General features: G+C 41.1%; 1 protein-coding gene across 2 annotated transcripts in view; it reads left to right on the forward strand.

The window, feature by feature from the left end:
* The window catches only part of ANKDD1B (ankyrin repeat and death domain containing 1B), a 45275-nt gene extending 21185 nt beyond the window's left edge, over positions 1-24090 (forward strand). For both annotated transcript variants that reach the window (XM_072992664.2, XM_020804017.3), the window contains 7 exons: positions 3143-3241; positions 7172-7270; positions 9666-9764; positions 11882-11977; positions 17962-18145; positions 21988-22119; positions 23055-24090. In XM_072992664.2, coding sequence (XP_072848765.1) covers positions 3143-3241; positions 7172-7270; positions 9666-9764; positions 11882-11977; positions 17962-18145; positions 21988-22119; positions 23055-23113 — 768 coding nt within the window. In that variant the 3' untranslated portion in view covers positions 23114-24090. The remainder of the gene's footprint in view (positions 1-3142; positions 3242-7171; positions 7271-9665; positions 9765-11881; positions 11978-17961; positions 18146-21987; positions 22120-23054) is intronic.
* The last annotated feature ends 907 nt before the right edge of the window (positions 24091-24997 follow it).

Raw genomic sequence — 24997 nt, forward strand, 5'->3', positions numbered from 1 at the left:
ATTGTATTTGTCTTCAGTGTGGAAGGGATTGTCACTCTCGAATTAGCCTTCTCAGCCACACTAGACACTGTTCCAAGACCTCTCTATTCAGAGCATGTTACCATAGTCTCTCGAGACTGAAGGATGCCTACACAGTGCTTTTCTCAACATGCAGTACTGCTTGTCTGGTTTCAAGAGTCCATGATGTTCAGGAACTCACATTGGTCTACAGTTGGTAAAGTATTGTCAAAAGCTTGCTTTATTTTTTGTTTGTTTTATATTCTTAATAGTCCAATAAAAGTATAACATATTCTTGCATTTTTATTATTTTGGGGACAATGCAGCCTTGTCCTGATTTTTTTCTGAACTGTATAAGATATTGAAGAATGGCCTATCAGGGCACCAACTCCACAAATAGGCTGAAATTGAATCCTGAGAAGACGGAGATCCTGTTGTTAGGAGGGCATCCTGATTGGTTAGGGAGTCTGTTACCTGATCTTGATGGGGTCGCACTCCCCATGAAGGATCAGGTGCAAAATCTGGGTGTGCTTCTGGACCCAGTCCTCTTGATGGAGAAACAGATCCTGGCTGTGGCCAAATCTGCCTTTTTCCATCTGAGGAAGATTGCACACCTCTGTCCCCTTCTCAACAGGAGATCCCTAATAACACTGGTTCATGTGCTGGTAATCTCAAGGATTGACTGTTGCAATGCTCTCTACATGGAGCTGCCCTTGAAGGTGGTTCGGAAACCGCAGCAAATGCAAAATGCAGTGGCCAGGCCAGTCACTGATACATCTAACTCTGACTGTATTTCACCTGTCCTGGCTCATTTGCACTGGCTGCCAGTATGCTTCTGGGCCAAATTCAAGGTATTGATGCTAACTTATAAAGCCCTTTACTATTTAAAACCTTGCTACCTGTCAGAGTGCCTCTCAGGTCATCTTCCCGTCCAACCCATACCTCGTAGTCTTTAATGTTGCAGGTGGCCACTCCACAAGAGGCCTGGAAGGCATCAACCAGAAACCAGGCCTTTTCAGTTGTGGTTGCTCTGCTCTGGAACTCTCTTCCTGTGGAGGTGCGGCTGGCCCCTGCCCTCCTGAGCTTCCGCAAGCAAATTAAAACCTGTTTTTTTATCCAGGCTTTCCCAAGCATCACCCTTATGCTGCCTTGTTATCTGCCATCCTGTGACCCAGACTGGTGATTTGGGTGTGGTGTGGTAGGGTTTTATTTTCTTTTAATATGTTTTATATGTTTTTAATATTTTAGCTATATGTTTTATAATATTTTGTAAGCCGCCCAGAGTAGTAGCATGCTCAATAAATGAGTTGGGGGAATGTATAAATAAATAAATAAATAAATAAATAAATAAATATTAATTTGGCTTTGATTTGGCTGAAATTGGCTACCCATAATGTTCAGGAATTCAGTTGGTCTTCAGTTGGTGCCCTGACTGGCCATTCAGACTATAGCTATCTCTGTCTAAGAAGCTACACCTGGCCCCCAACAGTGGCCATGAAAATTTTGGGATATGTTTATATTAATTTTGGAGCTAACCATGAGAAGTTGGTTCACAGCCTGAGGAAGATGGAAGTACCATCAAAAGCTCACTTTATTTTTTGTTTTATTTTCTTAATGGTGCAGTGAAGGTATCACCTGTTCCTTCATCCTCAAGAGTGTACTTTATGAACAGATTTCAGCAAGTGAGACTATCTGTAAAAAGTCCTCATTTGTTGATATTAACAAATGCTCACACTAAGATAGGTGCTCTCACAAATAGCCAACCCCTGAACTATTTAGAGCTCCAAAAGTTAAAACCAGTGCTAAGTGCATGTGTTCCTTTGGCCCTCAAAAATGTGGAAATGTTATGTGGCCCTCACGGTGAAAAATTTGGAGACTCCTGTTCTAGAGAGTTGATCGTTATCTAATTCAGCATCACCAACATCGATAAAGAGGAGCATCTAGCCTGTAGTAGGCTACTGCATTTTGCAACTTGACAGTGATCCTGATGATGATGATGAAAAAGATGGCATAAACAGAAAGGAATGTTTTTCCCTAGCAAAGTGTTTAAAGTGTGTATATCAGAATGTCTCAATGGCAGAAATCCTGTTGCTGAGCATATAATAAGTAGAGTAGGCCAATTGAATCATTAGATATTTGGTGAGTCAAGTTCTTCATAAATTCTGTTAATCCAGTGGATGTACTCCAGCTTCACCTTACTACCATAAGTAACAGGATTTCAGCCATTGTTTACTAATGTTATCACCTGTGAGATACTGAAAGCACAATCACAAGAAAGAAAAGTAGATCTAAAGCAACCATAGGGAGCTTTGAGATGATCTAAGAGATTAAAAGGACATATATAAGACATGGAAGAAGCAGGAAATCATTAAAGAAAAGTATGCATGAAAGACAAGAGAGAATATGAGCCAGTAGTTATAGGAAGAAGATCAAGGGAACTAGAACTCAGAATGAACTCAAACTTCGACAGAAATCAAACAAACGAATAGAAATGGGAATTTAGCATGCTTGAAGCAAAAGAACGAAGGAAGAAGTTGTATGCTCACTGTGAAAGAATGGAGGAATATTACCGGATGGCAGAGAAGATGGAACTGCTACATAAATGCGTGCTTTGCCTCTGCCCTCTCCTGCTATCCACATTAAGTAAACAGGTCGGATGGGAATACTTGGCTACTTTAAATGAATTCAAGTCTACAGGGCCAAATAATCTACACCAAAGGATACCAAAGGAACTTGAAGATGCAATCTCAGAGTCTCCGTCTATAATCATAGAGCATTTTTGGAGGCTAGATGAGCTCCATGAAGACTGGAAAAAGATAAAAGCCATCCCTATCTAAAAAAATTGATGTCCTTGAAAATTGGAAATGGGCTAATGTTGCCCCCCCCCTTTTAAAAGGGGGGAAGGAAAGATCTGGGCAATTACTGAGCTGTCAACTTGACAGCAGGCTATAGAACAGATAATTAAACAATCTATGAGGATTTAGGAAATAACACAATGATTACTAAGACCCAATATCAAGTTGCAATATACTGTATATTTAATGTGCTTCTTCAATATCTTCCATAAACATTATTTTCCAATCACTTTGAATTGTGGACAATAATAAATAAAAATGACCACCTTCTCAATTGTTTTTTCTCATAGTACAGTACCAGTGCATTGCATATTGCAACTCAGAATGGACATACACCTTTGGTCAGATTTCTTATCAATAAAAATATAGATCTCGATGCTCGATCTGAGGTAAGTTATTTTCCCTTTATTTTCATGCACATTCAGTAGTGGTAAGTGATATGTGCATAATTTATAACACAAAAGAAGAACCACAGCCTGCATAAATAATGAGAATAAGCCAATAAGTCATGCATGTTTAGCTTTGCTGATTTCAGCAGGAGAGAGTTAGGCTCATGCTTGGCTCCTCCAGTGAGATCATTAAAAGTTAAAAGCAGTTAATAGTGGCAGGATTGTGCCTATCAGCTTTAATTTTTTAAAAATCAGGAGTCATGTACTCAATCCCATGCGTGCATATTTAGAAGTAAGCATGAGTGAGTTCAGTGAATGTTCCTCCCAGATATGTATGAACACAGTTGAAACCTAAATTTGCAAATGAAAGATCTACACAATATATGCTGCAATGTTATAAACATTCCCACAACAAGGAAATACTTTTTACTGAAAAATCTATACATCCCAATCTTATCAATACAATTGGTTTTACACGCAAAATCAAGTAGTTCACTAATTAATGGTCAAAGTCCTGTTGCTTAGCGCAGTAAGTAGCACTGGAGAAGATCCATTGATCAGTGGGGACTTAGTGAGTAAGTCCTCCATTCCATTGATTCAAATGGGCCTATTCTAACTGTGACTTGGTATGTATACTAAGGTAAGCCATAGAGTCAGCCCATTTGAATCTATGGAGTTTAAGGAGGAGTTGACTCAACAAATTAATTCATTGGGCCTAGTTTAGTGCAATTTACTATGTGAAGCAACAAGTTTTAGCCAATGAGAAAATAATTTTAATATTCTGGCACATTTTGAGTTAAGACTGTATACAGATTCATCAGTTTGGGATGTAACTTGAAGACAGTTGGGTAACGTTAAACGGTTAATCGTTATTGGTATTATCTGAGTAACATATTTTGTTTGTTCCTAAAAGATTTTCCTCGTATTTTGAAATCTTGGCCAATCCTGCTGGTACAGTTTCATTTACTTAATTTCCCACCAGCTGTTAATGGTAGATAAGGTTCATCTAGGCATCATTTCCTGAAGCATAATTTAATGCTGCTTCTAATATTGTCATACAGTATATATTACTGTATATCGCTGACATGAAAATATTTTTAAAATAAATTTGAGAAAGATTTCCTGATCATGCTAACATTTAGAATTGTTTAATGAAAAACAAATAGTTGGAATTTAATTAGTTGATACATCTGCTCAATATTTTATCTAATGTATTTTTTAAAGTTTTAAACTATATTAAAACACACACATTGTTTATAGTTTTCTGATTATTTTTCTACATTTGAATTTTGCCCCTTATATTTGTATCCTGCCCAGGCATGACTTGTGTATTTAGATAGGAGGGCAGATCACCCCAACGTGTCTGTCCTTGATCCTGCTTCTCTTGTGAAAACCAGAATCTTGCCAAAAGTCCTTGGTACATCACAGCAAGGCATATACAAGGGTAGAGCTTGGAAGTTACTTTTAAAAATTGATTGTAACAATTGTCATTGCAAGCCCCCAGTTAATCATAGATACAATTTTTAAAGTTAAAGCTTTCCAGTTTCTCAAAAGTGACTAAAATAGTTATATATCTATGTATATCCATATGTATATGATTACAGCAACATGAGGTATAGGATAAGGCAGCTTCTCCAACTATTTAACAAGTCCACATTTCTATACATTAAATATACAACTAACTAGAAAAGTTGCAGCTACTGTATATGGCAAAAGCAATAAAATTAATTTTCTTGAAGCTACCAACATACAGTATATAGCTTAGTTTCACTTTTCTAATTGAAAAAAGGGAAATCTAAGCTCTGTAACAAGAGTGTGTGTCAAGATGCCTCAGGATATGGAAGAGGGAAACTCAGAAAGTCTGTCCAAGCCAGCTGCTACTGTTTCCAATCCCCATCTCAGCAAAATTATTTTCGGGGCCAGCTACAGCTTTGCAAAGTAGTTACATTGGCATCATTGCTTCTACCCAAGCAAATCTAGATTAGGAGACTACCAGACTTTACAGGACATCCCTGAGAACTAAGGGAGTCAAAAAGCAACAGTCTTTAATATTCTCTGGGTGTCAAGCAATCTTTATTTAGGAGCAATGCAATGAATTTATTGCTAAGGCTTCATAGAATAATAATGAGCACACACAACGTTTTTAAGGAGGTAGGCTTGTTAATGAAGCAAAATCAAATAAGAGAATGGTTAGAGGAAAGTGTAAAATAACTAAGTAGTACTATGTCTGTACATACAGGAGTGTGTTCTCAGAACAGGATCCAGAACCAAAGGGCAAGGTACATGAGAAATGTCAGAGCCAGTAGATGGCCTCATGCTTGCACAGTATCTTTACTGCCGGAAATGACAGAATTTATTGTAAATGCAACATATCATCAAAACCAGTGGCTGAAATCCTAATGGCAGAGCTGTGCCATGCAATGAGGATGATGTTATCAGCCACAGTTGTGCCTGATAACATCATCCTCATTGCATGGCACAGCTCTGCCACTAGGATTGGAGCAACAGAAAGCTTCCTGATGCACCCTGTCATCAGGTTTCAGGGATCCCCAGGGTTCACCTTTGTTCTGGGGCAGCCTTTGGTAGCTTCGGAATGAGAGGAGAGACTATTTAAAGCTGGAAAATTGACGCCATCAGTCCTGGTCCTGCAGCCTGGGATCCATGAAAATGAGGGTTGTGGCTCTAGGAAGCTTTTTATTGTCACGAAACAAACACCATCCTCAAGTGAAATTGTGCAATAGGATTTTAGCCAGACAGGTTTCTTCACAGTGTGATTCTTGGTTGCCTGGTATTTAAGTTATAGCTTTGAGGTTTAAGTTTGTCAAATAAGCTGTTGAATCGAAAGTATTTATTCATATTTAATGCTTTTGAGCTATTTGAATCTAGCAAAACAGTGCTGATGACTTGTTCCTGGGGACTAGCAAAGTTTGTTTTATCATTAAATATAGGAGGGCTCTATTTCTTAAATGTAGCCCTCTTTCTCTTTTTAAATCATGTTTTCTTAGTTAAAGAACTATCCAGATCCTCAGATATATTGTTGATGGAGTTAGGGTCAGGTGGAAAAGTATCTCTACCTTGGAAGCCCAGTTACTCCTTTAGACAGAGTGGTTGCTTCTGCTGGCGGTAGGCATTCCAGAGGTGGGTGGATCAGGGAGAGACTTGGATCTGTTGGACTTAGATGTCCAGATTGCTTAACCACACTAACTTGAAACTGGTATACTTAATCCCCTTCTACTGAAACCAGTGAGAATAGAAAGAGGGGAAAAAACAGAACTACTGTACTATAATTAAGAAGGAAAACCAACCATCCTCAGCTAGGCTTTGGAAGAAGTTACCTGTTTCTTCATTCTCCAACTTCATTGTACTTGAGTTTCTGTGCCATGTGTCATCAGTACTTATGTATCATCAGTATAATCATCAATTTGCATACCACTCTTCCACAGAACGTGATTAAAGCAGCTCAAAAAGAACAGCAATACAGAAGCAAACTGCATATCACTGCAATTTTTCAGTAATAAAACATTACAGTAAGAATGACCCAAACATTTTGGGTCTAAATGCTCTATAACACACTGACTGTAATCCTGTTGTTTAGTATAAATGAAATCATAACTTCTGGTCTGTTCCTCCCTGGTAAAATAAAGGGCCCCTGCCATGGTTCTTGGGGAGCATTCAGACATGTGTGCACCAAGCCAGCATGTTCCCATAAGCACTGTGGAAGGGATGGTTTGTTTACCAAAGAGGAACAGACCAAGTTACAATTTGGCTTATGTTAAGCAATAGGATTTCAGCCATTACCTGTGAAAGAAGCATCATTCATTAGTATTATTTCTCAATGATACATAAGGCCGAGCCAATATATATATATATATATATTCTTGTGAACAAATACTACTTGAAATGAGTTTCTTCTCTTTCTTCTGTCTATAGCAAAATAATTCTGCTCTCCATTTGGCCATCATAAAAAACAACCTACCAGTGATACAAAGTTTAATAGATGCTAAGCATGACTTAAACTCTCTCAATCAGGTGAGAATTACTCTAGTCCTTTGGAATGAAATTTGAAGATGGTGAGTTCTTTCTTTGTCTTTTCTTGCTATGGGTCAAGCTAGGCATCACTGAAAGCACATCATTAGAAGTGAAAATCATATTAATGTTCTAGAGATGTGGCAGAAGCACATTTTCATGTCTGAGAATCATAGCTGCAAATGAAAATCATGTTCATAAGATTGATTTTCAGGGATGCTGGCAAGTCTTCTAGTCTGAGTCTCAAGTCTGAGTTCAAGTCTCGGGGTCTGAATCCTCAGACCCATGCCTTGAGACCAAGTCTTGAGTCATGGCACATATGCAGACAGCTGGCCTGGAAGGGAAGCTAGGCCAGCACATGCGGGATCTGATGCCTCTAAGGATGGTGGCAGCAACAACAGCACCAGGTAGGGAGGCCCATCCCTAATAAGGACTCAACAACACGACTTCAAAATATCAAGTCCAGTTGCTGGTGATGACTTAAGTCAGACTCAATGAGGAGTCATGACTCACGAACCCCCATCCCTTTGGTTTGCCTCCTGATGACCAGTCTCAGAACTAAGCAAAGTAATCTGCAAACAATGGGATGTGTGAAGTCCCATATAATAGTTTTCCTCCAGGTGATCACTCTCCATGTATGTTGGACTACAGCTTCCACCTTCAGCATTAGCGAGCCTGCTCTTTGGCAGTGCCTAACTGGGAGTCCTAACCTAATACAGGAAGACCATTTGGGAAGATTGCAGTAAATTGCCCTGTTTTATCCAATATGGACAGGCAAATATCAACAGGATTATAAAGTTCTGCTATTTTTAGAAATCCTGCTATCAGTTTTATCAATCAGGAATCAATAAGACTATGAGGTGTCAGCCACAAGAATGCATTTCAGTATCACATGTTGTCTTTAGGTAGAATTATGTAGATAGAAAGATCTACTTTCTAATTTCAAAGCAGGAAATTGAAAAAGAGATAATTGATTAGCTTATCTGTATACAGAGAATATATGATAGGACACAGAATGATTTATCGCCCTGTCTGTTACACTGAACTTGTATGTTTGACTATTTACGTAGTTGTGGATGTGGTAAGGCAGCTTCTAGGGAATATATGCTGGAGCAGGACAACAAGAGAGAGAGATTCTTGAAACAAGAGGTCTCTTGTGCACAGCTATCTCCTTAATATTTCTGTTTGCTGATAGTACTGGCAACTTTTTACGCTATCAGTATATACACCAAATTCACTAGTGCAGTAACACTGGGCAAATCTAGCTTGAGCTATGTAACACTTTCAGGCAAGGTCTTTGCAATAGGAGGAATTTAACTCATACAGTGGATGACTCTGCTCATTCACTTTGTTTTCTAACAGATAATAGATAGCAAGCCAGCCACTTGCCACCTATCGTGATTAAAATAAGCACTACTCATCCATGAGAGCAATGAATCTCTGTGGAAATGAAGGTTAATGTGGAAACAATCCTAGTCTTCTCCTAGTTTCCACAAAAGCAGGCAAAGAAAAAAAGTCAGGGACAAGCACAGATTATATAGATATTAATCATTTGTCTATGAGGAGCCTCGTGGTGCAATGGTTAAACTACAGTACTGTAGCCAACACACTTCTCATGACCCCAGTTCAATATTGATGGTCTCAGGTAGCTGGCTCATGGCTGATTCAGCCTCCCATTCTTCTGAGATTGGTCCCAGCTCACTGGGGTGGTGGCGGGGAGGCAATGTATAATTATGTTGTAAACCACTCAGAGAGTGCTGTGGATATATGAGTTATAAGCAGCACACTTTGCTTTTGCCTTCTTCTGCAAGAGCTAAAACAAAAGCTTCAAAATGAGAGGCAGTACCTGCATACAACATTTTTCTACTGTGGACAGAAGTGTTGTTTCCATCTACACACAGCTCCTAATCCAGTGTAACAGCTCCAGTGGCAGAACAGAAGCAGCAGCAGCAATCTGTGCTGTTTCTCATGCCTTCCTGCAGAGTGCTGGCTCCCTTTGAAAATGTGCTCTTAAGAGTGGAGGAATTGCAGTTGTGGGCCAAAGAAAAGGGGGTGGAGGGGAGAATTATTTATTCATTTAGGATGTTTTTTCAGATGGTCTATCACTAAACAAACAAAATGGAGTTGGGGGCATTTCATGCCAAAATTTGGGAGATTGGCTTAATGCCAACCCTGCCACAAGCCATCTGTCTTTCATCACTTTTAAGAGAAACTGGGAGTTAAATTAAAATTTCCTTATGTCAGCTCTAAATTCCAATGCAGACTAGAATAAATATGGGTTCAAACTAAAATAATCACTTTCTGTTCCCTGTGTAAAGAGACTACTGATTGTTTTGTCTTTTATTTTTAATTAATGGGGGACATTTCTTTATGTTCTGCTATGTCTTGCTTGCTGAAGAACCATCAAACACCTTTGCACGTGACAGCAGACCTTGGAAATGTAGAAGTAATGGAAATGCTCTTAAAGGCAGGTTGTGACCTCAACATTGTTGATAAGGTACTTTTTATGATTCTTGTTTCTGTGGAAATGCAGTATCTCTACATATACAGCCATGTAAAACAAAACTGCTCCTTTGAAATGTTCTTCATTAAGATACAAGTCTTGATTTCATCTTTCTCAAAAGCTTCAATAGTCTAACATTAATTTAGTGAAGCACCATCTGTAGAGATCAAATCTACAATACAGTGCTTGTTTTGCTTTGCTTTGGGTTTTGTTGTTGGGAAGCATAATATAATACAGTTACTGTTGCCTGAAAAAGGTTTCCTGTTTTAACTGATTTGGTGCCACCTAGCAGGCATTTTAAAACTTTTTATCTAAGCAGTGGTATTTTTAAAAAATGTACTTCAATTTTCTTTCTATATTTTTAATTTTTTTTTTTAAAAAAATAGCCATTAAAATGTATGGGGAGTGTTTATTTATTTATTTATTTTGAAAGAGACATTTGGTCCTGGTGTGTGTGTCCCAGTCCTCTGGATTTTGCCTGCTCCTAAACGATAGGATGATTCACAAATGGAATGAATAACAAAAAAGCTGGAGACCAACTCCAAATGTATATAACTGAGAACTTAATATTTTATAATCAATTGTGTTTAGGCACAAAGAAAGGTATGAGAATACTTGGACCTCTAGAGCTACAGAAAGTGCTAATGGAGGAGATCAAAAGAAACATGTAACATGAGGGTTAGGGATTCTGGTTGTGTGCGCTGAGAATGAGGAAAGGAGACTTGTCAAAACCGGATTCCAGAGACAAAAGAAAAGGAGGTGTTATTAAGTACTAGCATGCTTATTCTGTGGAGCAAAGGCTGGTGTTACTCCTTCTCTCCAGAGAGGTAGCCTCAAAACTGTCATTTTTGCATGCTCAACATACAAATACAGACCATTGTTATTGTCCAGTGATCAGTCCTGCAAACAAAAATCAAACTAACTTGTAATTTGTCAGGGCTGGGAAATATGTTAGAGGACAATTTCACATTTTGTTACCTTAAGTCGGCCCCTCTTCTAATTGTGATGTTCCGTATCTCCTCTGTCTTGGCCCTTTGTTTCTATCTGTTCTACAGTCGTTACTCTATGGGCCCAGGATGGGTTATATCTTTGCTATGAGTGTGGTTTTCCTCTCTCACTGCTTAAACACTCTTAACACATGGAAAATCTGGGACAATTATTATTATTATTGTGGGAAGCTGTTCTCAATGCAAATCCACTGACATAAAAAGATGATTGAGATCACCTAGTGAAGTCATAGGGGGCTGTGACCTAGCAATACCAGTGGCTATCACAGAAGAGACTGATTGGAATGCTTTGTTATAAAGGCAGCAACTGTTAGCAAAGACTTTGATTCGTTTATTTACAAATGTATGTCAAAAGGATTCATAAGAATAATTAAAGAGTGACATGGACCTGGCTTTGTAGCTAGCTTTAAAGTTTTAAGAAGTAGACCAAAGGAAAACGAGACTCCAGAAAAATGCAGGGATTGCCTTTTTGACCCTTATAATCTCATGTCGACCTTTATTTGATACTTACAGTCCTCACACTGATCCAAGCACATAAATCTGGCAGCTGAGGTAGTATTTCACTTCTCTGAGAATATGAATAGTGTCCACAAAAACTTGATGGCACAATAAATTTATTCGACTTTAAGGTGTCACAAGTCTCTATTCGTGTTTCATTGGTTTTGCTGCAGCAGACTAACATGCTTACCCTCTAGAAAATGTTGCACTTGGATTGTAATAGGTGGGTTAGCCCAGTGGTCCCCAACCTTGGGCCTCTAGATGTTCTTGGACTTCAACTCCCAGAAATCCTGGCCAGCAGAGGTGGTGGTGAAGGCTTCTGGGAGGTGTAGTCCAAGAACATCTGGAGGCCCAAGGTTGGGGACCACTGGGTTAGCCTTCAAGAAATTTGACCCCAGTGCAGTGAACTAAGATGTTTTAACATGTGTTGCTATCCTCAGTGAGAATTTCATCCTTTCAAATCTTCAGGAATATCATCTGATTCTGTGAGTCATACTGTGGGAAAGTAGTTGTACATATAATTACAGATGCTTCTAGCTTGTTTCTACTTCTCAACTATGGTTCACCTTTGACCTTTTTGGTCATTCAGTCTGTTTGCATTTCCAGCAAGGAAAAACTCCACTAGCTGTAGCTTCCAGGAGTAACCATGCCTTGGTTGTTGACATGATTATAAAAGCAGAGAGATACTACACGTGGGAAAAGGTAAGAAGCAACTCTAGTTTATTTGCCTTTCAGAAAATCCACAGATTTTTTTCAGAGACCAAGAGATTTCTGTTCTGCAAATGGCAGACTTGGAGGTCTTGTGCAACATTTTGTACTGTCATAAACAAAAGACAGTGTAAATGGCAGGGAAAGAACATGAATTAGAGAACAATTACATTAACCTGGAGTCATATGGCTTTTATTATGATGTTTTACAATATTAATTACATCCAACATTCCCTCTAATTTTCAGCCCCACTAGGTGGGCCCCTGCCCTTCCTGCTTGTGACTCTGGTCCCACCTGTACATGTGACTCCACCTCACCCACACCGTGCACAGTTCTGTCATGACCGGAATCAAAGGAGCTGGAAACAGTTGCTGTGTGGCCTGGGGGAGCCACCATGCGTGGAGCAGGGTGGAGTTGCACTCGCTCACACAGCTGCGCACCTTAGAGGGAACCTTGATTACATCCATACTGAAATACACACTTTCATGATTGTCTTCTGTATCTGGAAATGATGTTAAGAGAGACACTGAAGACTATGTTCTGTACCAGAGAGAATGGATCAGCTGCTTTGGTGCCAGGGAAGCCAGCTAGTTCTTGGCTTGTGAGTAAAGCCATACTGATACCTAACGCCGAGGGAGGCCTGGAGAGAAACAACAAGAAACTGGGCCTTCTCGGCAGTGGCCCCTGGAACAGTCTACCCCCAGAAATTTGCCTGGCTCCCTTGCTAGGTGTTTTTAAGAACAAACTTAAGACCTGGCTCTTTAGGCAGGCCTTCCGTCCTGTCATTACTTAATTTATTCTTGCCATCTTGAATTATATTAATGCTGTTGTTTCATTTTATATTGTTGTTATTTTATGAATTGCTGTTAGCCGCCCAGAGTAGACTTCAGTCTAGATGGGCAGGATACAAAATAAATAAATAACCTGCAAGGAACAACCAGTTTGCGTATAGGGCAATATGGGAATAAGCTCCATTGCTAATCTGAGTGAGTTTCACCACCCTTAGATTCTCTGTCACATTAGCATTCCATTCTTTATTGTTGTAATGGAGTTTTTGGAGAGGACAAGATAGTCATGAGGTGAAAATGAAATATTGCTGTTCTCAGAAGTTTATATAAAGTTTCTCACATTGGTTTTTTTTCCTTGGTGGCTCTGAGAACTACTAAACAGAATGTAGGAATTTGTACTCCTAGGACCAGGAATGAACTGAGCTAAATGAAAGAGGGACTCTTTATACAAATATCTCCAAATATCTCCCCTTAGGTTATCCCACCAAGGTCTCTTGACATGGAAAAAGGTTGTTTTGTTGTTGCTGTGATTAAACAACTGCAGTGAAAAACCCTTATTGTAGAAATCACCCAATAGCTATACCATCTGGTCTAGATTCTGCTCACCTCAAGTGTATCTGTTGTCTTTTGCCAATGGAAATGAGAGAATTTTGTTCCAAATTTTCTCTATAGTCTATATCTCATTCATACTCTATAGTATTAACTGAGTAGCTTCTCCTAGTGTTGCATTGATATACCTGGAGCCATTCAGTAAATAAAAAATGGCATTCTCTTCACTGCCTTTAAAGCAGTGTTCCCCAAACTTTTTCAGACCTGGACCGGTTGGGGGTTACTGGCTCCCTGTGCGGACTGGTTGGGGGGGTGGGGGCAGCCCCATGCTCATGGGTGGGCGTGTTGCACTTGTGCGCATGTGCGACATGCCCCTTGCACTCGTGTGTGACACACCCACCTCTTCGGCGAGCCCGGAGGGGAGGCGGCTTCACCATGGCGGCCCGCTCGAGCCTGGAGGACGTTGAGCTGACGGGCAGATTGCCTGACCCAGGCCTTCCAGGACAAGGGCTTCTGTGCACTCTTGGCCAAGTACGCTGCTGAGGTGGCGGCCCAGTGGGTGCTGTAGACCAGCCGGGCTGACCTCTGCCACTGCTACCTCAATCTCTGCACCCCCTTCCACGTTGATCAAAGAGTTCTGGCGATGGTGGTCATGAGCCTGGACTCCTCGCCTTCCCTGCAACCAGTGGCAGGTCAGTTCCTTGCGGCTGCCCAGCCACAGCCGTTGGTCCCTACCACACTGCCTGGCCCCCAGCCGCATGTAGGGGCATCTATAGTGGGGTGGTGGGAAACCCTTCTCCATTCTCCACCTCGAATGCAGGGCTCCGCTGGAGCAACAATAGGGCGGGTGAGGGAAGCGAAGCTGGTGTGTATGTGTTGGGAAATGGGGAAGCGGGCGGGGGCTTGGGCACCGACCTCCATGGGCTCAGAGGACTCCTCTTCCTCCTGCTCGAACTCTTTGTCTGGGCTGAAGCTGAGCTTGCCCAGGCCTTCCCCATCCGGTTCTCACGGGGCCCGCTCATTGTAGCGAGGTGACAGAGGGTGGGGTGGCCCAGGAGCAAGCCAGTTCCAGCCTTGCCTCGCTGGGGCCACCCCAGGCCGCGCTCTTTGGGGAGTGCATGGCGAGGAGAGCCGGGAAGGAGCCCGCTGAGGGTCCCCGTGCTGCCTCCCCTCCCCAGGGGCTTCCTTCCTGCCCAGAAGTGACTCACCCACTCCCTCATGGGAAAAGCTGGTCCCCGGCCGGTGCCATCTTGTGTACGCCCCATTGCCCAGCAACAAGGAAGGGCACGCTGCCGGGCCTGCCGGGAGATGGAGTCTGCGTGCCTCGCTGCAGCCCGCGGGAACCGTATTTCGCCCAGTCAGACTCTCCTCCCCCGAGGTCATCGCGGTCTGCTCCGGCTCCAGCCTGCTCCTGGCCGCTGGTGAAAGCTCCCGGCCCGGGCTTCGCCAGGACCAGTAGGATGACCACCAGCTGCCCCTTCCACCTTGATCAAAGAGATCTGGCAGCAGTGGTCATGAGCCTGGACTCCTCACCTTCCCTGCAACCAGTGGTGGCTCAGGTGGGGTGGCCTGAGTGCACTCGGCTGCAGCCGCTGGTCCCTGCCACACTGCCTGGCCCCCAGCTACGAGGAGTTAAGCTGTCACTGGTTGCAGGGAAGGCGAGGAGTCCAGGCTCATGACCGCCAACCCCCAGATCTCTTTGATCAAGGTGGAAGGGGGTGCAGAGATTGAGGTAACACACTTGCGTGTCACACTTGTGCACATGCGCACAAGCTGGACACGCCCACCAGCAAGCGCAACATACCCCCCCTGTGTGGGCGGGCAGGGGGGCGGTGATCTCTGTCCAGGGCCCAGTTCAAGGCAACCCACGGACCGGCACCGGGCCGCGGACCGGGGGTTGGGGACCCCTGCTTTAAAGTACTTCACATACATTAGATGGTATTTCTTTCAGAACAAATGACTACAGGGGCAACAGAAGCACACCCAAGTCCCAGTTTATTAAGCATAACAATGAGGAAAAATAATTATAATTATAATCAATAAAAGATGGTTTATTTGACCATGAAAGAAACAAAAGGATAATGGAGATGGCTTTGTTGACAACTTATTGATTAATAGCATAATGCTTTTAAAATATTTATATGCATCCATTATTATCGTAATTCCTTGCAATACGTCCATTTTATTCTATATACAGCCAGTTTGATTTTAGAGTAGCTATAGATGGAGGGTATAAGTAACAACCGGCACAATTTGGCTGTTTACATGGAAGGCAGCATGAGATCTAAGGGAAAATCTTAGAAGGAAATACCTTACCTGTGCCTCTTCAGACCTCTGCAATCAATGTGGAAAGGTCTGATTGACATCCAGGTGGGCAGGGCACTGGATGCAGAACTTTGTGCATTCTCTTGCTTTGAGGCTTGTATCTCCCCAGTATTGTTCTGGGGGGAAAAATGAATGTGATCCTTGTGGGTTAGGATGCTATAAGGGGAATAGAAGATTTGAAGATGTGTCTTTAGACTGCCTGTGTTAGTTGTTAAGAACAATGTGGCTTAATTATGAGAGGTTGCATGTAACTCAGATTTCAGTTACACCAAGGAACCTGATTAGAGTAAAGGCAAAATAAAAAGTAAATCCATGAGTGGATCTCCTAATCTGTTCTCTAGATTGAAAGTAAGCTGTAGCCATCTCAGTAATTTAAACATAATGTACTGGAAAATGAGTTGAGGCCATCTGCAACCCTCCAGAATGTCTCTCTGGAAGACTAGAGCTCTCACAGAAAATATAGGACAGGGCCTGCCATGCAGAGAAAGCGAAAAACCTTCTTTCTCCAAATGACTTTATCATAGAGAACAGGATTGCTGCAATAAGGGGTGTGGAACCTAATTGTGCCTCCAGGGCTTCAGGGAGTCTCCTGAAAAGCAACAGGCGCCTTCCTACAATCTGCATCTGTCCAGTGATTCCTCTGTGTGTGTGCACGCGCATACACTGCTTTCCATTTTTTTTGCCCTTTCCCACCGTGCAGCCTTTGCACTTCAGCCCCCTTCAGAATTGCATCCTGCTTACTCTTACAGTTCCTCTGCAGGCCCTCTTAGTTCTGTTGGTTTCCCACATCAGGCGACTAGTAGTCTTGTTTATTTATTTTAAACTCTGATTGAGAGTCAGTCTTTAAGGAATAGGGAAGAGGGAGGTAAGAACTGGTGGGTAAAGAGGGTGTTGTGTGTTCCAGTTTCATTTTGGTGTAGCCTTGTAATTGTCTGAGGGTAAATGCAACAAAACACAAGAAAACGGAAGATGAGCACCCACTTCCCTCATGTGCATGGTGTGGTTGGCAGGTCCTGTAATCTTTATTGTTCAGCAATGTAAAAGCCTCACAGGTATGCCTCCGACACAATTCTTGTCGACACATCTTGACATATTGTTTTAATTCACACCCAGTGAGCCTCGGCAGACAGGCCTGAAGGTAAATGTTTTCCGCTTGTTGACTCAGTTGCCTGAGTTACCTCCCTTGCTGCCATGGCTATGCTCCTTTCTTCCTCCTCCTCCCCAACTGTAGGTTGAAGAGGGGGCTTGAGCACTTTCGTTTATCGCAGGGGCTGATGCAAATTGGGAGGTCACTTCTTCAACTCTTCCCTGAGCTATGTGGACTGGCCCCATTTAATGATAGAATACACTTATAAATTAGCTCTCTGCCTAATGACTTGGGATGATGTTCAGATCACATAATTGCAAAATGTTGCCCATCATAAAAGCCGGAGGTGGCAGTCATAATCACGTGACTATATTCAAAGGTGGCTGGATAGCTGAGTGAGTTAGGTATCTGGCTGGGGAGCCAGAGGTTGGGAGGTCAGTTCCCCATTCTGTATCATCTTGGGCAAGTGGCAGAGTCCCAGGATGTCCCCAGAAGAAGGGAATGGGAAACCCCTTATAAGGACTCTCTACTTAGAAACCCCCTAGAGAGGTTTGCCTTAAGTCAGAATTGAATTGTTGACTTTGTGATGACACACAATTATTATACGGGGAGGTTTGATAGGATGGGAGATTAATTCCCCACTGTGCCTCCTTTGAGAAGAGCCAGCCTGTGGAGCCATGGGCTAGTTACTGTACATGGCCCCAGAGCAGCTCCAGAAGAAAAGAATGATAAATCACTTCTCATTACTCTTTACCTAGATAACTCTGGAAAAGGTTGCTATGAATCAGAATCAGTTTGCTGGCATATAATGATTAATTATAGGGGAGTTACTTTCTTAGTTATTCATTGTGTGGGCCGACTAAAGCTGAGTATTAGCAAGCCCCATGATCTAGTGGTTAAAACAGCAATACTGCAGTCAAATTTCTGCTCACAACCTGAGTTTGATCCCAAGGGGCTTTGCCTTCCATCCTTCTGAGGTTGGCAAGATGAGTGCCCAGCTCGATAATGGGCAAAGTGTCCCTTGCATAATTATGTTGTAAACTGCCCAGAGAGGACTCCAGCACTATGGGGTTGTATATCAGTCAAAAGAACAACATTTGCTTAACCTTGATAAAACATTAAGAATAAAATCCAGGGTTGTTTTGTAAAGATCATATTTGAAAATCTTTAATTTGAAGAACTGCAGGACTAATCTTTGCAAATTACTTAGTGAAAGTTTACTTTCCAGGAAAGTTGCCATAGTGGTGATGACCTGTCTTTTAAACAAGACCACAGTTTGCAGACCAAGCAGATCCGCGCCTCCCTTTGGAATCTGGCTTATAATCACTTAAAAATGCGGGAATGGACAAAACTTGCACAGTTATGGAAGTTTACAGATCAACAAATCACAGCTATTGAGGAACAATGGACAGGTAAATATACTAGACTGAATATGACAGAGTACATATTCTAGACATAGAAACATTTAGAAATCCAAAAGTGTCTGTGTTGTGGATTAATTAAATTTTGTCCCTTAAAGCATTTAACCTCAAACATATATGTGTGGCATTATTTTTTTTAAAAGAGGAGACATTTTAAACTAAAATACTGACTGCATGTCTTGCCAACTTTGAATAGTTGTTCTCAGCTGTTCTTTCTGTTACCTGTAGCACAGAAGATATACTAATGTGCATTTTATTGTGTATAGAAGAACAAAGCGTACATTTTTATTTTTACATTGTGGTGAATGTGTTTTCTTGGCAGAGACTAGCTCTTAAAAGGCAGTCAATAAATACCTCTCAAGTTCAGTACGAGCCTACAAGTTTCATAGTTATGGTTTGCTTAAAGAACCATCTCATACTAAAACTTGTTCTTAAGTAAATGGGTGTGCCACAATATTTATGCACCATGTATCCTTGTGCACAACCTTTGTTCTGGAAAAACAGAGTATTGTTAGGATAGAATATGGAGAAACAAAATGGTTTCCCATTGCCAAAGCTGTTAGACAATGTTGTTGTTGTTTTTCTTCCTGTCTGTTCAGTTTAGATGCAGAACATATCATGAAAATCTAGGTTAGATTCAAATGAAAGAGGAGCAAAAATGGATGTAAGAAACATCAACTAGTTCAGGTGTGCAGATGACACCATATTGCTAGTAGAATCTAAGAGAGATATGAAACAATTGCTGATGAACATTAAAGAGGAAAGAGCAAAAGCAGGATTACCACAGAACGTTAAGACAAAAATCACAATTACTGAATTATTACAATGGACAATGTAGACAATGATGAATTTGAAATTGATTTCCTGTATTTGGACTTAACCATTAATTCAAATGGAGATTATAGGCAAGAAATCAGAAGAAGGTGAAGACTTGGAAGGGCAGCTTGAAGAGGAACTAAAAAAAGATCTTTAAGGTTGTGTCACTGGACCAAGGCCAAGATTGTCCATACTGTAGTATTTCTAATTACTATGCACATATGTGAAAGATGAAAGTGAAGAAAGGTGCCAGGAAAAAAATGATTGAAGAGAAAAGCAAAAAATGGTTCAGCTGAGTTGTTGTTCTTTGGCTGCATCAGGAGAAAAAAAAGTTTTACTGGGAAAGACTAGTGCTGGGAAAACTTGAAGGCAAAAGGGAAAAAGGAAGACCAAATATGAATTGGATTGATTCCATAAAGGAAGTCACAACCTTGAGGTTGCAAGACTTGAGCAAGGGCTGTTAATGAAAAGACATTTTGGATGTTCAGTAATTAATAGGGTCACCATGTGTTGGAAATGACTTCATAGCATATAACAATAACTCTCCACCATCACAGATTGTACTTCTTTGAGATAATGAATTAAAGGTGTATAAAGTCTCATAAGTCAATGTATATGTTATTTATATCTGTCAATTTGTCCAAAAGGGCACGAGAACAGCTTTCAGGCTCACTCATTTTGCTCTCAGTATTATCCTACCAAGTAATGAGTAAACCATATACAAGGCTATTGTTTGAATATCTGCATTCATTTAGTACCTTGGTAATGTGTTTCAAATAAATATGCTTTTTGTTCTCATTGATCTAGGCAGATGAGACCAATTAAATAAACCAATTGTCAGAAGTCACTATTTCAGCTGTTAATGGGTGGGGTTCTCTTACGTTTTGGATGTATTTGATCGGACTAGCAGGCTAATAAAGCTCATCTACCCCATTACACCATTTAACCACCCTAGGTAAAGGTTCTCCTTGACAATTTTTTGTCCAGTCGTGTTCAACTCTAGGGGGTGGTGCTCATCCCCGTTTCCAAGACATAGAGCCAGCGTTTTGTCCGAAGACAATCTTCCATGGTTACATGGCCGGTGCGACTTAGACACGGAACGCTGTTACCTTCCCACCGAGGTGGTCCCTATTTATCTACTTGTATTTGCATGCTTTCAAACCGCTAGGTTGGCGGGAGCTGGGACAAGCGACGGGCACTCACTCCGTCGCATGGATTCGATCTTACGACTGCTGGTCTTCTGACCCTGCAGCACAGGCTTCTGCGGTTTAACCCACAGCGCCACCACGTCCCCTATGCAACCCCTATGATTGCATAGCACTTGTCATCATAAGATTTTAACCACCCTAATGCACTTTAATTCTACTTGATTAAAAAGGTGGCTGATGGATTGGGGAAGAACACTTCAGGGTGGTTACAGGTGAAAGTGCAGCAAAAAAGAAAAAAAACTGAAGCCATCATATTCCCAATGAAGTAATGGGCAATTAAGTTTTTTTTTTAATAATCCTTCAGGTAGAATCTCAGTTCCATTACATCCAATGGGCAGAATAAGCTGTTCTTTATCTTAACTGTGACTACATCAGAGTGTATTAATTCATAATTCAAGCACCTGAATCCTGCAATCTCTTGTCATCACTGGGTTATATATCTAAATCAGGAAGGAACATGTGGACCTCTAGATGTTGCTGGACCACATGCATCCCCATCAACTCCAGGCTGCATAGCTAATAGTAAGGGCTGCAGTGGGAATTGCAGCCCAATCACACCTGAGTTGCAAAACATTTGTCTGGTTTGGCAATTTGATGTTCTCCAGATGTTTTGGACTAAAGCTGGTCACTAACTGTGCTGGCTGGGACTGAGGCATGTTGGAGCACAAATCATCTCAAAGGCAGCAGGTTGCCTACCTTTAGTTATCCCTCCAACCCCTGATTGCATAGCACTTGTCAGCATAAGATTTCTATACTCTAGCCTGCCTAAGCATTAAGTAATCAGATGATTATTCCCTTCTGCAAGTGCCTTCAGTGGATGATATGCATGGAAAATGGAAAGGAGGTTTTTCTCCCTTGCACTTTTCATGCATATTATCCACTGAAGTGAGTGCCCCAAACCCAGATGGCAGTATGGCTGGTGCTAACGTATTTTGAAGTGCTACGTTTTCCTTTGTCTTGGCATTTTGAGTTTGTTATTGATTTATGTCAATGCATAGTTTTTAGCTGATGTGTTCTGTCCTCTATTTTATGACTTGGTGCTTATTGATATGTGTGAAGGAGGAGTAGATGTAGAGTGTGTGCCATCTCCTCAAATAAAGGAACCTATAACTGAAAGATCAAGAGAGAGAACAGAAGGAGTGATTTATAATGTTACTGAGGAAATAGGAATGAAGACAGAGATTTGTTTGGTCAAAGAAGGAAAGGGAAAGGAAGGGGAGGAGTTAATATTGCCAGTCTGGTAGGAGGATAAGAAGGGAAAATAGGAGGTGAGAACCTTTAGAATTCCGAAGGAAGGCATGAAGGAAGGGAGAGAGAGTGAATATAAGAGAGAGCGACCTCTTTCAAGACTTCCCTAATTTGAAAGTGGGAGGACTGTTGCTGGACCCGACCACGAATAAAGAGGGAGTCACCGTGAGCAAGACTACAGAATGGACAGTGGTAGTGTTCCCAAGGGGACAGGGTCACTTGAGGAGGGCGATTCGTCCTGACGCTATTGACAATTGGCCAGAAACATCCTGGGACTTTAAGCTGGCCTAAGTATGATCATGTATATCATAGTGGTGAATTGCTGCAAATCAATGAGTTGCTACTGGCATTGCTGGTTAGGTGCCAAGTCCCACAACCACCACACAACCAGGAATGCAAGTGGCCACTCATTAATAAATAGCAATTCACTAGTCACCATTTACTAGTTATACTTACACCAGTGTAAATCCCCAATATGATTCTGGACACTATCATCTTTTATGTGACACACTGTTTGATGCATTTTTGTTTCCAAATATGATTCTATATGTTGTCATCTAGGAAAAAAGAGCTACAAGGAACATGGACACAGAATGCTTCTGATTTGGCTACATGGTGTCCTAATTGCTGGCCAGAATCCAATCAAACATTTGTATGAAGACCTGGTGAAATGTGGATTCCAACAACTAGCTGGTGAGCAGTTGGTAAAAGTATTACGGGTAGTAGGTCTTGCATCCAACAGAATATATTGATGTGGTTAAAGTGAGGCTCCAGACTTCAGAGACAAAAAATTCTTGTTTCAAAAGCTCAACTTTATTTCTTCAGCAAGATGCTTAGGTTAACCATGGTCTATTGGCCCAATGCACCTTCCACATATAAAGGATGTTTAATGGTTCCCTGTAGGGAAGAAAGAGTCAGCTGTTCTCAGTTTGCTACAGTATTTGGAAGTGGCCAGGGAAATGCTGTGTGAAATTACTGCTGAGGAAAAGACTGCTATCCTAAGCAAAACAATCAAATGAAAAAAGATAATGCTGGAATTCTCTTGGTATTCACAGAACATTTGCATAATTTGTAATAGCTAACTATGGCTAATCACATACCCATAATGCATCCCAGCTTACGTGTTAGCCACAATTACCTAGTAAGTTGTAGCTAAATACCAACACATTTCTGGCCAGTGAAGTAGCAGGATATAGCAGCATAGGTGGGCAGATGTTTGAACAGAAGAAAGACTGATGGACATGATTAGCAACATAGTCCTGTGCAGAAGGAAGTCCTACTGAATTTAAGAGTATTTGCTCTCAAGTTGAGGATTGCAGCTTAAGCATTTGTCCATATCACCAGCAGATGTAAGGCAACAAATAAAGGAAAGAAGATGGCTATAAGCCAGTGAATAAAAACTCAAAATTGCCCAAGATTTTAGTGAAAGCAATTCATCTTTCAAAAAATCTGTAATTGCCTTTTCCTTAACCAGTTGCATATGTTCTTTATGGCACGTCTCACAAAGAGAGTTGGAAGGTTACTGAATGTTATGATATGCACAAACCTAAGTGAATAATTTACATCTGACATATGTTATAGTCATGTGGTGTTTTCTGAACTCTAATGAGAGTTATTTCCCCTTACAGAGAAGATGAGAGCAGAGAGTAATACTGGCACAGATTCCAAGAAATGCACAGTTTCATGAACTGATCTATCAAAGAAAGAATGAAGCTACATTCTCAAATGATTTACAAATAATCTAGTTCATTTCATTTACAAAAAACTGATCCTTCAAAAGCAGCATTTTGCTCATTACACATTTCTTTCCACTGTAATAATTTTGCAGGTGTATTTGCATATTTATTTGTGAGGTGAAAAAGGATACTCCCTCCCTGGCTCTCAGCAATGTTTTTTAAATTAGAAAAGACGATACGTTTTTGCTACAACAGAACGTATTAATTTTGTAATGCACGTGTGAATTAAACTTAGATGGGAAAAGTTGCTTTTTTGGATTATAGCTCCCAGACCTCCCCAGACGGCATATGACCATTCCATCTTTGGTCAAACTATATATTTGTTACATGCAGAATACATATTTTAAGCTTAATCTAATGAATCTGATGTAAATGTAATGGTGGGATAGGCAACATGCAACATTGTGAGCATTTATTTTCAGCCCCCAAGGCCACCTGGAAGCTACTCCATTTTTTTAAATAAAATTGGAAGAGACCAATTTCTGCTCCTGGAGGCTCCTACAACTAGTAATTTTTAAGCTGAGACCTTGTGAGGGGGAGGTGTGGTATCTATTAAGAACTCTCAATCTCCAGCAAAAATGAAGCCAGTATCACCGATTTAGGCAGTTCCTCTTTTCATTTTTTAAAAAAAGATTTGCACAAAACAACTATGTCCAGGCCTGGTACAGCCCACATCAGACTTTTAAGACAAATATTATATTTCCCATCTTTGCTGTATGGACATAAAGTAATGTTAGATTCATATTTTACTTAGTACTTCGTGCCAAATAGTATACAAGTGATGTTCTTTCAGTATAATTCATTGCAGAAGCCTTTCTTGACACATTTTCTTTTTTAAAAATTACCTGTTAAATGTTTCCTTCCTCCCATTTCTGCTAGTAGACATCTGTTAGGATTTGTCATTTTAAATAAAATGTTCTTCCAGAAACAATGTGATGGATAACAGCAACAAAATCAGGAAGGGCTCTACATATATGTGTTTCCCCAGTCATCTTTATCTCACTGTCGTTCCCCCCCATGACCCATCAAATAACTGCTTTGAAAATTTAAGGACACTATAAAAGCACTGCAACTAGACGGTGAATCTACCATGTCCGCAGCAGTGTCTGAGACACAGTAACATCACAGCAAACAACTAGGAGCTAATGAGGTGCACATTTCTTACTACAGTCAACCTTTGACTTACAAACTTAATCTGTTCCGGAAGGAAGCCAAATCAGCATTTCCCATAGGAATGAATTGAAAGCCAGCTGTTTTTGGTTCCTAGGTCGAGCCATGGTTTGTAAGTCAAAGCATTTGTTCCCATAGGAACTAATGCAAAGCCGGTTAATCTGTTCATACCACTAGGGGCAGAATTTGTTTTTTTCCTTTTGACCTAAGATGACTTAGGTTAAAAAAAGGAAAGGAAAGAAGAGGGAGGGAAGGAGGGAACAGACACCTTTTCAACAGAACACCTTGAAAAGCACTTTTTCAGCCAAGACAAGCACCTTTTGGGAAAAACCAAGCACCTTTTAGAGAAAAGAACACCTTGAAAAGCACCTTTTCAAACAAGACAAGCCAAGACAAGCACCTTTTGGGGAAAAAGGGGGCAGCAAAGGAGGGAGGGAATACCTTTTAAACAAAGCACCTTTCAGACAACAGAACACCTTGAAAAGCACCTTTTCAAACAAGACAAGCTGAGACAAGCACTTTTAGGGAAAATCCACCCTGCAAGACCCAGAAGAGCACAAACATAACACCCCCCCACAGCAAGGCATAGCAATCCAGCAACCATTCCTCCAGCACAAAAATGCACTCAAATATATTTTCTGATTTTAAAAGGATCCACATCCACA

The sequence above is a fragment of the Pogona vitticeps genome, chromosome 2 (assembly GCF_051106095.1).
Source record: "Pogona vitticeps strain Pit_001003342236 chromosome 2, PviZW2.1, whole genome shotgun sequence".
Lineage (NCBI taxonomy): Eukaryota > Metazoa > Chordata > Lepidosauria > Squamata > Agamidae > Pogona > Pogona vitticeps.